At 41.4% G+C, this 13150-nt stretch overlaps 1 protein-coding gene across 1 annotated transcript in view; it reads left to right on the top strand.

Annotated features, from left to right (window-relative positions):
• The window catches only part of SPON1 (spondin 1), a 187713-nt gene extending 177849 nt beyond the window's left edge, over positions 1–9864 (top strand). Inside the window, exons 12-16 of the mRNA XM_071455302.1 lie at positions 742–912; positions 1986–2153; positions 3028–3192; positions 4438–4701; positions 5838–9864. Of these exons, the coding sequence (XP_071311403.1) occupies positions 742–912; positions 1986–2153; positions 3028–3192; positions 4438–4701; positions 5838–6001 (932 nt within the window). The 3' untranslated portion in view covers positions 6002–9864. The remainder of the gene's footprint in view (positions 1–741; positions 913–1985; positions 2154–3027; positions 3193–4437; positions 4702–5837) is intronic.
• Positions 9865–13150: the final 3286 nt, after the last annotated feature.

Raw genomic sequence — 13150 nt, 5'->3', positions numbered from 1 at the left:
ACTAGGCTTTAGGGCCTTTTACTAGCTAGCAGAGTCTCTTAAGGCACTTAGGATATATTTCTATTTACTTAAAACTAAAACTTATACTTTTATTTCACGTCTATGTGGCTTGATATATTTCAGCTTCTCTAGAGGTTCTTATTCAAACCCTGCATTTCTTTTTCTCCCTGAGGGACTCAGAGAGGCTTCTATTCCATGCATTCCATCAGGATGGAGGAGAGTACAGTGGGAAAGGCAGCATAGGAGGGATGCTGCACACAACTGGGCAGCAGCTCTGTCAATCCCTGTGGCCTCAGCTCTTTACACAGAGAGCAGCAGGCATGACTCTCTCCCAGGATTTTTTCCTGGGAAAGGCAGTGAGAAGCTCAGAGAAGAAGAGAAAACAATTGTTATCTCTATTCTCCGCTCCTGTTGTTCAGCACATGTGGAATGTGTTATGGAGATTGTTTACCAAAAGTGATTTGTTAATTGGATTCTGATGATTTACCAACTGGGTCAAAGCTGTGTCCTGGCTGTCTCCAGACAGTCATGGGTTTTTCTTTAGTATTCTTTATTATAGTATCTCTTTAGTATGTAATTTAGTATAGTAGTAGTGTAATATAGTATAGCATTAGTGTAATATAGCATAGCTTAATAAAGCAATTGTTCAGCCTCCTGAACCATGGAGTCAGAGCACATTATTCCCTGGCTGGCGGCACCAGATTGATCAATCCCCACCCCTGAGTACTCTCTGTGTTCCAGATGGCTCCACCTGTATGATGTCTGACTGGATCACCTGGTCCCCCTGCAGCGTCTCCTGCGGGATGGGGACAAGATCCAGGGAGAGATACGTAAAGCAGTTCCCTGAGGATGGCTCCATGTGCAAAGTGCCCACTGAGGAGACTGAGAAATGTATTGTAAATGAAGAATGCTGTAAGTATTTCATTCAGCCTCATAAAATCCAGCCAATAGCAGGAACACTGCCCAAATAGTTTTTTATATGGGTCTTACTGGGGTCCCACAGAGCTCCATCTTAGGTCCTGTGTTCTTCAATACCTTAATTAATGACTTGGAGGCAAGATAGGAAGGGATACAAAGCAAATTCCCAGATGATTCAAAACTGGGAGGAGCTGCTGACTCCCTCAAAAGCAGGGAGGCCCTGCAGAGGGACCTCAGCAAATTGAGGAACTCTGCAATCACCAACCACATGAAGTTCAACAAGGAAAAGTGCTGGATTCTGCACCTGGGGTGGGCAACCCTGGATGTACAGACAGACTGGGGAATGAGGGGATGGAAAGCAGCACCAGGGAAGGGGACCTGGGGGTCCTTGGCAAGCTAAATGTGAGCCAGCAGTGCCCTGGAGCCAGAAGGGACATCCCTTCAATTTCTGAAATTTGAAGGGATGTGCTGTGGGACATGAGGCACAGCATCACAGCAGGGCAAGGGAGGGGATTGTCCCACTCTGCTCTGAGCTGGGGCAGCCCCACCTTGAGTGCTGGGGCAGTTTTGGATGCCAAATGGAAAAAAAGTTATTGAGCCATTAGAGTGTCCAAAGGAGGCCACTAGGGTGGTAAAGGTTCCAGAGGAGAAGCCATGAGAGGGGTGGCTGGGGGCACTGGGTTTGTTCAGCCTGGAGGAGAGGAGACTGAGGGGAAACCTCAGTGCAGTTACAAATTCCTCATAAAGGGAAGAGGAGGGGCAGGCAATGATCTCTGCTCTGTGTGACAGTGACAGGAGCCAAGGGAATGGCCTGAAGCTGTGTCAGGGGAGGTTTGGTTTAAATATCAGAAAAAATCTGGGCGCTGAAACAGGGTCCCCAGGGAAGTGGTCACAGCAGCAACCTCACTTCAAGAAGGGTTTGGACAACACTCCCAGGGACATGGTGTGACTCTTGGGGATGACCCTGTGCAGGGCCAGCAGCTGGACTCCATGGTCCTTGGGGGTCCCTCCCACCTGAGCTGATGCTGTGATACTGATGAGCAATGTTCTCTGCCCACTTTGAACAGCTCCCAGCAGCTGCCTGGTCACAGAGTGGGGTGAGTGGGACGAGTGCAGCGCCAGCTGTGGCACAGGCATGAAGAGAAGGCACAGGATGATCAAGATGACTCCTGCTGATGGATCCATGTGCAAGGCAGAAACCACAGAGGCAGAGAAGTGCATGATGCCCGAGTGCCGTGAGTGGCCAGGAGCTCCTCTCCCCTGCTCTGAAAACAAACATCATTTCTGACACACTGCCCCAGCACACAAAGAACACAGCTAAAGCAGGAGCAATGCTGCTTTTCCTTGTCCTCCCTAAAACTGGGAGGGAAATCTTAGGCACTGTGCATTAAGTAGCACATTCAGTATCAGGATGAGAGCTTCAATAAAAAATGTTCAGTGGTGTCCTGTTGCTGTATGACCCACACAGAGGTGTCTGTATCAGCAAGCCATACCTAAACAACTCTTAAGTTATGCAATATGAGGTATATTTTGCCATAAGGCTAGAATAGAACACATGAAACAGTGCCCTCCCCTTTTAACCCCTGAAAATTTCAGAAATTGAGGTGTTTCTTTTGTGCAATGGGCCAGCCACACCCTTACTGTCACTATTAATTTCTTATGAAATATTACATTTTCATCAGAGATCATTTTAAAAATATTTTTTGGTAGATTAGATATGGAAACTTCACTTGTTAGACTAAATTAAGTTGACTTCCAGTTCTATTCACTGCAACAATCCTTTTGTTTTGTTTTTTTTTTTTTACAGGAGTTGTGATTGAAACATAGCTCTTTAAACTATTTATTCCCCAGATGCACTGAGACCCAGCAGATATGACTTAGATACACAAAAAGATAGCAAAGATATTTAAATCAAGCAAACCTTTCAATTTAATATGAAGTTTTCTGAACTTCTTCAGCAGCACCATTCAGCTTGTGACAAGAAAGTATAATTGGCTGATGGCAGATAAAACCTTTTCCTCTTGTATTATTTTCAAAATGTATACCTTCATATTTTATTTATAGGAATAAATTGTTAATAATAATTATTGAATTTTTATTTCCTACCAGATACCATCCCCTGCCTGCTGTCTCCCTGGTCTGAGTGGAGTGACTGCAGTGTAACCTGTGGGAAGGGGATGAGAACCAGGCAGAGGATGCTGAAATCTGCTGCTGAGCTGGGAGACTGCAATGAGGAGCTGGAGCAAGCAGAGAAATGCATGCTGCCAGAATGCCGTAAGTTTGGAGAATTCCCTGGGAAAGGGAGGCTAATTATGTGTCAAAATCTATGGATCAAACCTCCATCACCACTTCTCAGCATCACTTCTTAAACAGGCGGGGTATCAATCATGCATTGTTTAAAAAATTTTATTTATTATTATTGTTATCATCATAATTATCATACACTTTCAGCAGCTGAGAGCTGAAATATGACTGTGCCTTGAATTCAGCTTGCCCTACATCACCCCATGCTTATTCCCAATATTTTCATGAGAATACAGCTCTGCATGTTTGACACGCTGCAGCTCCAGGCAACTCCCCAGTAGGAAATAAGTCAGAATTATAAAACCTGGTTTATCACTCAAATGCAGACAGTGTGCCAGGAAAGAAGGGAAGAAGAGTTGAAATCACCTGTGGGATTCTTTCAGCTCAGAAAGAGCACAAAAGAGGCTTTCTCCACCTTTGATACACCTCTGAATGGTATCATTCTGCAACCTGCTACTGGATGGTGTGGAGGCAGCTGCAGAGACTTTTTTACCTTATTTCATTAAAATCCCCCACTTCTTGGGTACAGCAAATTTCTGGTTGCTTTGCAGTCTTTGTGAAGTGTGATAGCCTAAGGCACTGCTGAATGAATGAGATATGATTGCCTTTAGCATCCTGTTTCCAGCTGGTTTGTGAGGTTTTATCACAAATTACATTATTTTTCACAGAAATTATTGGTTAAAAGGGCTTTTACACTGTAATTGCTCATTCAGCTTTTCTTAAATAATGTGAAATATCATTTTGATTTTTATTCACTGGGGCTGTAAGTGTTAAGCAGTGCTGAAAGATGAAGACTTTTAAGATATAATGGTATTAGTGAATGTGGCTTATTGCATAACACTGCCAGCAAAGCAAGGCTCAGATCTCAGAGGTAGCAAATTATTTTTAAATATAACTCAATTTTCAGCAGCTTTTCATTACAAAACAGACAGATGGGTGGGAAAATTGAAGAAGGCACAGGAGAATTATTTATATGTTCTTTGTAATTTTAGTGATCTGCCAGCACCACTCTTGAAGAAGAAATCGAAGAGTGTGTCAAATAACACTTGTGCTAGAAATGGACTCAGAAAATTCTGACATGCAGCCTCCAAATTGCTGAGAAGATTGGAGGGTTAAGCAGAATCCGTGTAGTTGGGGTGCAAAGGTTCATCAGGCACATCTGTGTGTTTCTGTGGATTTGGTGTCATTTTTTTTTGTGTTTCTTCCTCCCTGCAGCCATCCACTGCGAGCTGACAGAGTGGTCCCAGTGGTCGGAGTGCAACACCTCCTGTGGCAAGGGCCACATGATCAGGACGAGGATGATTAAAATAGAGCCCCAGTTTGGGGGAGCAGCCTGCCCTGAGACCGTGCAGCGCAGCAAGTGCAGGGTGAGGAAGTGCCTGAGGGGAGCAGGGATGGAAAAAAGGCGCTGGAAGGAGGCCCGGGAGAAAAGGAGAAGTGAACAAGCAAGGAAGAGTTTAGATAGTGAGCAATATCCAGGTGAGTGTCAAACCACTTTTTGTGGTTTTCTGCAAGACAGTGGTGCCTTGTGAAGGCTGAGCTAGAGGAGAGGCTGGACAGAGGTAAATAATAAAGTAGGGATTTATTAAGAGGCCTCCATGGATCCACCTTGGGCAGCACAACCCAAAATGGCCCCAAAATGCACCAGCGCTCCCGGGCTCTCTCCCTTGGATCAGTTCTGCTCCATTTGCATCTTGCAGTTCATTGTCCCATTCCAGCTTTAGCCCCTGCAGTCCCACCCTGCTTGTTTTTCTCTCTCCAGCCCACGGGGTTTGTGCTCTGGGGCTGAGATTGGGATCATTTGTCCTTGGTGCCCAGCTGGAGCAGGAATTGTTTTGTCTCTCTGCTCTGTGCACAGAGCTCAGCATCCCCTGATATGAAGCTCAGGCCCACACACTAAAGCAGCACAGAATGTGAAACATAGAAAAGCTGAAACCTGAGGCACCGACAGGAGTTTGTGAGCAGCTCCAGCACATTCTGTGAGAGCACCTTCAGCACTTCAGTGAATAAAACACAGCCACTTGCAGTGCTTGCCCATCACCAAAATCACCCAGCCTAAGCTCAGGGCACCATGGAGAAAGGCCCGCATCTGTCCATGTCCCAGCACTAAAAATATTTCAGCTACTCCACACAAAAGTGTGAAAAACTTTAAACTTTACACCTGGCAAAGGACTGATTGCAGTTTCTGCAAATCTGGGTGGCAATCTTTACATCCTGCTAGCTTCAAACAGTTAAAATACTTGTTCCTGGATCTGATGCAGAATTTCAAAACTGAACTCATTTCCACCTCAGCAGTCTGATTCAGACTCAGGCTGCTCCAGGAGATCTGCTCAAACTGCTTTTCCAATGGGGACAGTATCATCAAGTACTGATTCCTCAGATCAACAAAACGTATCTTGTGGTATAATTAACATTATCTGGGTAGGAATTACTGCTAAGTTGTGGCTTATGCTTGTCTGACATTTAACCATTTCATCATTTTATCTGTCTTTTTAAATGTAAATATTAAATTTCTTTTACCTTGTTCAGTGTTTGAAAGATGCAACTTGGTTATTTATATTTAGCAGGCGGTTCTACTACTAAAAACTTAACCAAATCACTTATTTTTTTTTCAGTTTGTAGGATGAAACCATGGACTGCTTGGACAGAATGTTCTACACTCTGTGGAGGTGGAATTCAGGAGCGCTACATGATGGTGAAGAAGAGGTCCAAAAGCACTCAGTTTACCAGCTGCAAAGACAAAAAGGAGCTAAGAGCATGTAATGTCCATCCTTGTTAACAAAACACAAGGTTCCAAGTGATGCACTCTGAGCTAAATGGAAAGTCAACCTTGGTTTGTTTTTTTAAAACAACAACAACAACAAAATATAAAGTGTATATTAGTTTTCATTTTTGCAGTGTGGTTTGCTTTTTAGTCTTGCTGGTGCAAGAAAAATATTTTATAAATATTTCCTCATGGATTTATGCTGAGAGTAAGGCTTTGTTACTCCAGCCAGCCCTTAATGCATAAAAATAGCAAAGTCATGGAGAGTTATTTAACTAAAATACAGACACATCTGTGGACATGGAATAGCCATAGAGAAATACCACTTGTAAAGACATGGGATGCATGCATATTAACAAAACTAAGTTAAAGTGACAGGAAGTTTCATCTGTGGGAGGATTTCTCTCTAGATTTGATTTTGAAAATCCAAAGCAGTGCCTCTGTGATTACACAACTATGCCAAGGAGTAATGTCAGTAATGCTGGTTCAATAACATTAAAGATGCATGTTTATCTTTTTACACTATTGGGTTAAGCTGATAGTTATTATAATTATTATTATAATAATCTAAACACTTTTCTTCACATGGATGCTGTGGTCCATGAAAGAAGGTCTTTTTTTCTTCAAAACTTAAAAAGGAAATAATTTTTTTGCTCAACAGTGATGTCTGACCACCACACAATTACAGTCAAGAGAGCACATAAAGAAAACATGCAAATATCATAATATGTGTACAGTCCATTGCCTTTCAAAATGGACACAGAACTAGTAGAAATTGCTCCAGAGGGTTGCAACAGCTGTGCCACAGGATGTCTTCCATGTAAGGGACACAAAAAAATTAGATTCAGTTTCACAAGGATTTTATTCACAGGAGAAGAGGGAGACAGGTTTATAATAAAACAAGAAAGGTAGAGAAAAGGTGAGCCAAGCTCTCATGCATCCCTTAAAACTGAAATGAGCCTCTGAAAGGAAACAATGACAGTCTTAAAAAAACCCTGATTATAGAGTGGCACAAGAATACATTTACAGCAGTGTCATTTATGTCTTTTTTTTACTCAGAGCATAGGGTAATCTAAAAATTACTAAATTTGTGAGAATTACCCATTTGTGCATTTCCTAGCCAGGTTAAATGCCCTCCCTGACTACTTAAGTGATTAAAAAACTGCCTGAGATGATGAAATACCTCCTCACTCTTCTATTTGCTATTTTACCGCATCTCCTGCAGAGTTTAGCTCTCATTCCCACACAGAGTCAGGTGTAACCAGGGAGACCCTTGGGCCCCACTTGCTATTGGAATACAATCTTTTCCTGCAATTCTATTTTCCTGTAATAATCTAACATTAAGAGGGGAAGGTGATGTGTTACCTCTTGGTCCAGGAAAGGCAGCATCCCCCTATGTCTCTTCTGAAGTAAGAGCAGTGCACTGAAAATAAAGATTGTTGATGCCCACGCTTAAGCTTGAGAGAAATGAATGGAGAGATTTTTTTTTAACGGTCTCTAAACCAGCCTTAAGTAATTTACTCACTCCCTTAACACTTGGTCACTACCCTGAGGACCTGACAGCTGGGTTTTAAATATTGCTGTGCCCCACAGCCCTCTGAGCTGTTCATCTTCCCCACCACCACCACCCTGGGGCTCCTCTGTACCTGAACAGGCTCATTGGGCTGGTGGCATTAATTGTGGGGCTGTTCATCAGCAATTCTCCACTGAACACTGCCAGGGCTACTCAGGATTTCCACAGCCATCACATCCTACATGCTCTCAAGATATTTTACTGCTTTCTGCAGATTTGGAGTTAGGGAAAGGCCAGGGAAATAATAGAACCAAGGGCAGTGTGAGCCCTCTCTTGCTGCTGCTAAATGAAATGGGTGCACACCCATAGCCAACCAAACCAGGAGAAAAAAAGAATACAGCAAAGTTTAATGCTAAAACCAAACATTTTACTTTTTGCACAGCTTGGCTCACTTAATAATATTAATTCAGATAGTTTGCCTCCTTGTGCCTGTTCAAAAATCGTGCAGTTTATGTTTCTACAGCACTGCCATGACAGCATAGCAGCAAGACTGTCCCTCAGTAGTGCATTTAGGACCTTACATTTCACTTGTATGACCAAAACTAAAGAAAACCCAATGAAAAAAAAACAGTGGAGTGATATAGGTGCTGGAGGAGTGACCATCTGAGCATATTTTGGGTAAAGAAACTGCAGAGAAAAGCCACAATGATCAATGCCAGGGCAGGGCCACATCTCTGGCTGAGCTGACAGAAAGTGTCCCAGCTGAATGAGTCCATTCACTCAGAAAAGTAATCTTTGGCCATAAAATGAGTGGGAGAGTGCTTTTAAAGGCTTTGAAGAACCTGTGAGCCTGGGGCAGAGGGAACAGAAGAAGTTTCTCCTGAATGGAAAAAACGTGCTGAGTTCAGGAACCAGATATATCTCATCAACCACTTGTCCAAGATTATCTTGCAAAACCATTCCTGTTTCAGCAAATAACCAATGAAACCCAGTGTTGTATTTCCATTTTCACATTTGTTCCAGTTCATCAAGCTGTTTTGTCTACTAAATACTCCCTTTGCCAAAGGCCACATAGTGCAAATACACTTACAGAAAACATACAACACCTTTCTGAACTTCCCCACAAAATTGTCCATTGAAACAATCTGGCATTCCTTTCTCTGTGCTTTTTACTAATTTGATTCTCCAGATCCTTTCTTTTTTTCTCTCTCTCTTTAGAAGGCTGTTCAGTGTGATTTCCTGTCATTTCTCTTAGGCTCATTAAAGTTCTGAATGTTGCAAATTGCTTTTTTCCCCACCTTGTTAACAGATGAAATGACAAGGTAATTGCACCAAGTCAGAAATGTGTGACCACTCCTGCTTCAGTTCAGCTCTTCACACTTGTTTTTCTGTCAAAACGTTTTACAGATCTCTTGTCTTTCTTCTAACTTGATACATGAGAAACATTTAGGCTTGTTACATTTTGTATAAAAAAATAAACACAAACAAAAACAAACGAAGGAAATAAAAAAAAAAGAGGTTGATTTTCTATTCAGAACAAAAAAAGAGAAAGCTCTGATATATGTAGAAATCTTGCATTGTTACTGTAAACTTTCTAGTAGTGTAATAGGCACTGGTTATCAGTCAATAAAAATAAGAACTGTTATTGTTCTGATGTCCTGAATAATCCTGCTGAACTCAAAGCACAGATGTCACACCAGTTTTGTAGACCTCAACTACCAGATCCTAGCATTGTCAGTACCTTTTTTTTTAATAGACAAAGGATAGAATCTTTACACATAATAAAAAAGTTAGGGGCTTAACAAATGTACAGTAGGACTCTGTTTGTGCGACACATGAGTTAAACAAAATTTTGTTTGATTGCATTTTTAGATTTCCTTTGTTGTTTTTGTTTGCTGTGGAATTATGAAAAAAGCTACCATGAACATTTCTTACCAAAGTCTTGTGTAGATGTTTTGTAGCTGTCTGCCTAACACATTATTATTATAATTATAATTATTATTATTATTATTATTTTGGAATAAAGACATCTTTACTATGAATTTTACACTTGTATGAGATTCTGTTCAACTTATATGATTATGAACACCAAAAAAACATTTATTAATATGAGTCAAGTCATGTTCTTATTTACATTTTACTCCTGTTCAAGGTCACAGGATATCAGGAGTGATTGGATTTTATTAGAACCAGTCATTCTTTCTACTCGGAATTTGTTTGCATCAAGGTCTTTGTCAAATACTTTGTTGTTCTTTTGAAATCACAGGGTAACTTAGGAACATCACATTATGTATTTGTGTATTACTCTCATGTGGGTTTTGTTGCTGTTGTCAGTTTTTAATAAAAGAGAAACTATTTAAAAGAACACATTTTAAAGCCTGGTGGTACATGAAAGGAAAAAAATCATTAAAAATAAGCTCTCAAAAAGCCTGAGATTTTGTGAAACTTTCCACTGATCTTTTGTGCTACTGGAAAACTGGTTTGGGACACTGTGGGTCTGAGTGTGCCACTGAAAATTACCCTGAAATTTTGGAGGTGAGGGAAGCAACACAGCCATGCTGCTGCTCTAAAAATCCAGTTGTCTGTAACATTTGCTGCCAGCTAAAAGCAACCAGCGTGTTCACAAAAACCCCTCTAGCCTAAAACTGAATTGTAACCAGGCTGAGGGGAGGCTGGAGGTAGTAACTGAAATAGGCTAAAATCCCTAAACTCCTCACTACCACGTTTAAGGCACTTTAGTGGTCTTTGCTCCACGTGCAAACCCATTTAATATTTTTATTGCATCACTTTCAACCCTGGGACTCATCCACTTCACATGGTGTTGGGCAAAACAAAGCAATTCTGTTGAGCTGAGTGGTGTTAGCTCTGTCTCTTCTGCTTTCCAAAAGACAGAACAATTTGTGCCATAGATTTGTGGGTTCTCTGCTTCTTTTTTCTGCCTCTCTTGGGTCTGGATTGAAGACACCTGAGAGGATAGTTCACGTTCAGACTCAGGTGTTTATTGTTTCTTATCAATGTTACAGCCTCACAGCTGTGAGTTCTGCAGACTTTCATCAGCAAGGCACAAAATGGCCAACTATATCTTGTTACAAGGTCTTTTGAGGCTAAACTACCCAATTATGAAAGGACACCTAGATTATTTTCCCTTTTAACCCAATAACTGATCACTCGAAGCTTGCAATGTGGACTTTGCTGTCCAATTACAAAACATCACCCAAACCCATGAAGAAGAAGGAAGAAGAAGGTGAAGAAGAACAACCTGCCTCCACCCTAAAACCTCCATCTTGCTTCATATTCTAAAACCCCAAACTCTTACATTTTTCATGTGATATTACACACTTCTAACCAACTACACACCCATAATCCCAGTGCAATTAATCAATTTTGGAAGCCTTCTCCACTGCCTCAGGTCAAATGCAGCATTCTCTTGTGGGTCTGTGCCTTTCAGCACAGAAATTTTAAAATTCTCAGCATCCAGTGTTCCAACAATAACTGATGGGACATTTGTGGTGTTGTGAGGTCCCCAGGACGAGGTGAGAGATGAGAATTTGACTCCCAAGTTCTCAGAAGGCTGATATATTATATTATGATATTATATTATATTAAAAGAAATTATATACTAAAACTATACTAAAGAAAAAGAAAGGGGACATCAGACGGCTAGAACAAGAATGAATAATAAAAACCTGTGACTGACCAGAGTCCCAACACAGCTGGACTGGGTTTGGTCATTAAATTAAAACAATTCACATGCTGGGTAAACAATTCTCCAAATCACATTCCAGAGGAACAAAACATGGAGAAGCTGAGGCTTCTCATCTTCCCAGGAGAGGAAATCCTGGTGAAGGGATTTTTCAGAAAATATCAGGGTGACACACATGAACTGCTCAGCAGGCAGTGACAGTTCTCACATGTGGTTTAGGTGTCCTAATGCACCTAAAGGGTTAATGCTGGGAGCTCTGCATTCCCATCTTCCTCACTGAAACCCTCAGGAGCCCCAGTTGCTCTGCCAAAAGTAATAAATTCACAAGCACTGAGACAGGAGAGCCCTCCTCCCTGTGTAAGCACCACATTTGCAAAGGGAGCAGAAATTAAGCCTCTCACAACTCAGTTTTCTTCCTTTACATGGCAGGGTATTTGGAGATATGTCTTTTAAATTATATGTTTTATATGCACTTCAAAGAAAGACCAAGAGCCTTAAAACCTCACCCACCATGGCCCAAGTGCAAAAAGCACCCCAAAGGTGCTTGGTGTGCACCAAACCAGCTGTACCTAAAATGCCTTTTTATCTGAAAAAGAGAGAGAGCAAGTGCATACAAAGGAAAAGAGCAAAGATGGCTCAATCACAGAACCTTTCCAGGCAATGCTCTCCTTCCCACTGATGCTGCCAAAAATATTGGGATATTACAAGGAGAATACAAAGGAGTAGCCAGTGGCATGTCAACAAAACCTCCATAAGTAACATTTCCAGATACAACTAATGAGGCTGGGGTTAGTATTTATTCTCCTTCATAAGCCTTGAGCCAAGGGAGCTGGGCTAACAGCCGGTAAAAAGATTATAACAGATCCCATATTTTATATGGTATCACATATTACTTTATCCACAGAAGTTAAAAGGGAGGGAAAAAAAGAAGTTTTTTACTTAGAGTATCCTTAAGACCACTTGAGCAGTGAGGGAACCAAAGCAGTGTCTAGAAAACACACAGTTAGATTATAAGTTAAAAAATTTGAAAATGGTCTACACCATGATTTCAAAGTGCAGAAAAGGTTATGAATGTTAAATATAATTTTATAGTACTTACATTAAAAGATACATAGAAAACAAGGTGCACAAGTATAGAAACAGTACTCCCAGAGCAAACAAGCAGCTGTACTATTTAAAAAAATCAAAATATTTGTACTCATTCTCAAATGTCTTCAGTGAAGGAAAAGAAACTTTTGTCAATCAATCTACTTGCAAAGATACAATACTTTTTTGCTATGTTTAAATATGTATACACTATACATATATGTTTTTTTGCTACATTTCAACTTCCAGTTTACACACCCCTTAAACGTTAGAAATGAAGATAAATATCTGTAAATTGTTCATTCCCGGGGGACACAGTGTACAGAGATGATCAATGCATTCACACACAAAAAAAGCTTGAAATGCCTTTTCTGGAGAAATAAAATGGCATCCCACTAGATGGCACTGGAAGCCAACACAGACAGCCATGTGTGTGGGTTTAAAAAAAATAACAAAGAAAAAAGAACCCCAAAAACCTAACAAAATATAAACCCAAGTAAGCAGAGCATCACCGTGGGAAGGGACTCTCAGGCTCTAAATCAGCATTTTTCTCTCTGTAGCTGCCCTCTCCCTGCATCACCAAGGGCATCACTGCTGCTGGAATCCTGCCCCAGCCTTCCTTAATTCGCTCAGGAATGCTCAGGGTGCAAATCAGCTGGAAGGGGATAGCAGGGAAAGGAGCCACAGTAACACTCTGGTATTCTCTGCCACACCTGTCCCCTGCTCTTCCAGCCAGGCATCCTTGCCTTCCCCTTCAGGAAAAAAGTGGTTTTCTTGATCTTTAGAAGCAGAAATCTTCCAACCCAGGCAGAGGGAGAGAAGAGGCCCAGGATTTCAAACACTCCTGCAAGGGAGGTCAGGG

The sequence above is a fragment of the Agelaius tricolor genome, unplaced genomic scaffold (assembly GCF_023055355.1).
Source record: "Agelaius tricolor isolate 1412-34295 unplaced genomic scaffold, bAgeTri1.0.p SCAF_46, whole genome shotgun sequence".
Classification (NCBI taxonomy): domain Eukaryota; kingdom Metazoa; phylum Chordata; class Aves; order Passeriformes; family Icteridae; genus Agelaius; species Agelaius tricolor.
The sequence above is the reverse complement of the archived record's forward strand: the minus strand, read 5'-3'. Positions and strand labels throughout refer to the sequence as shown.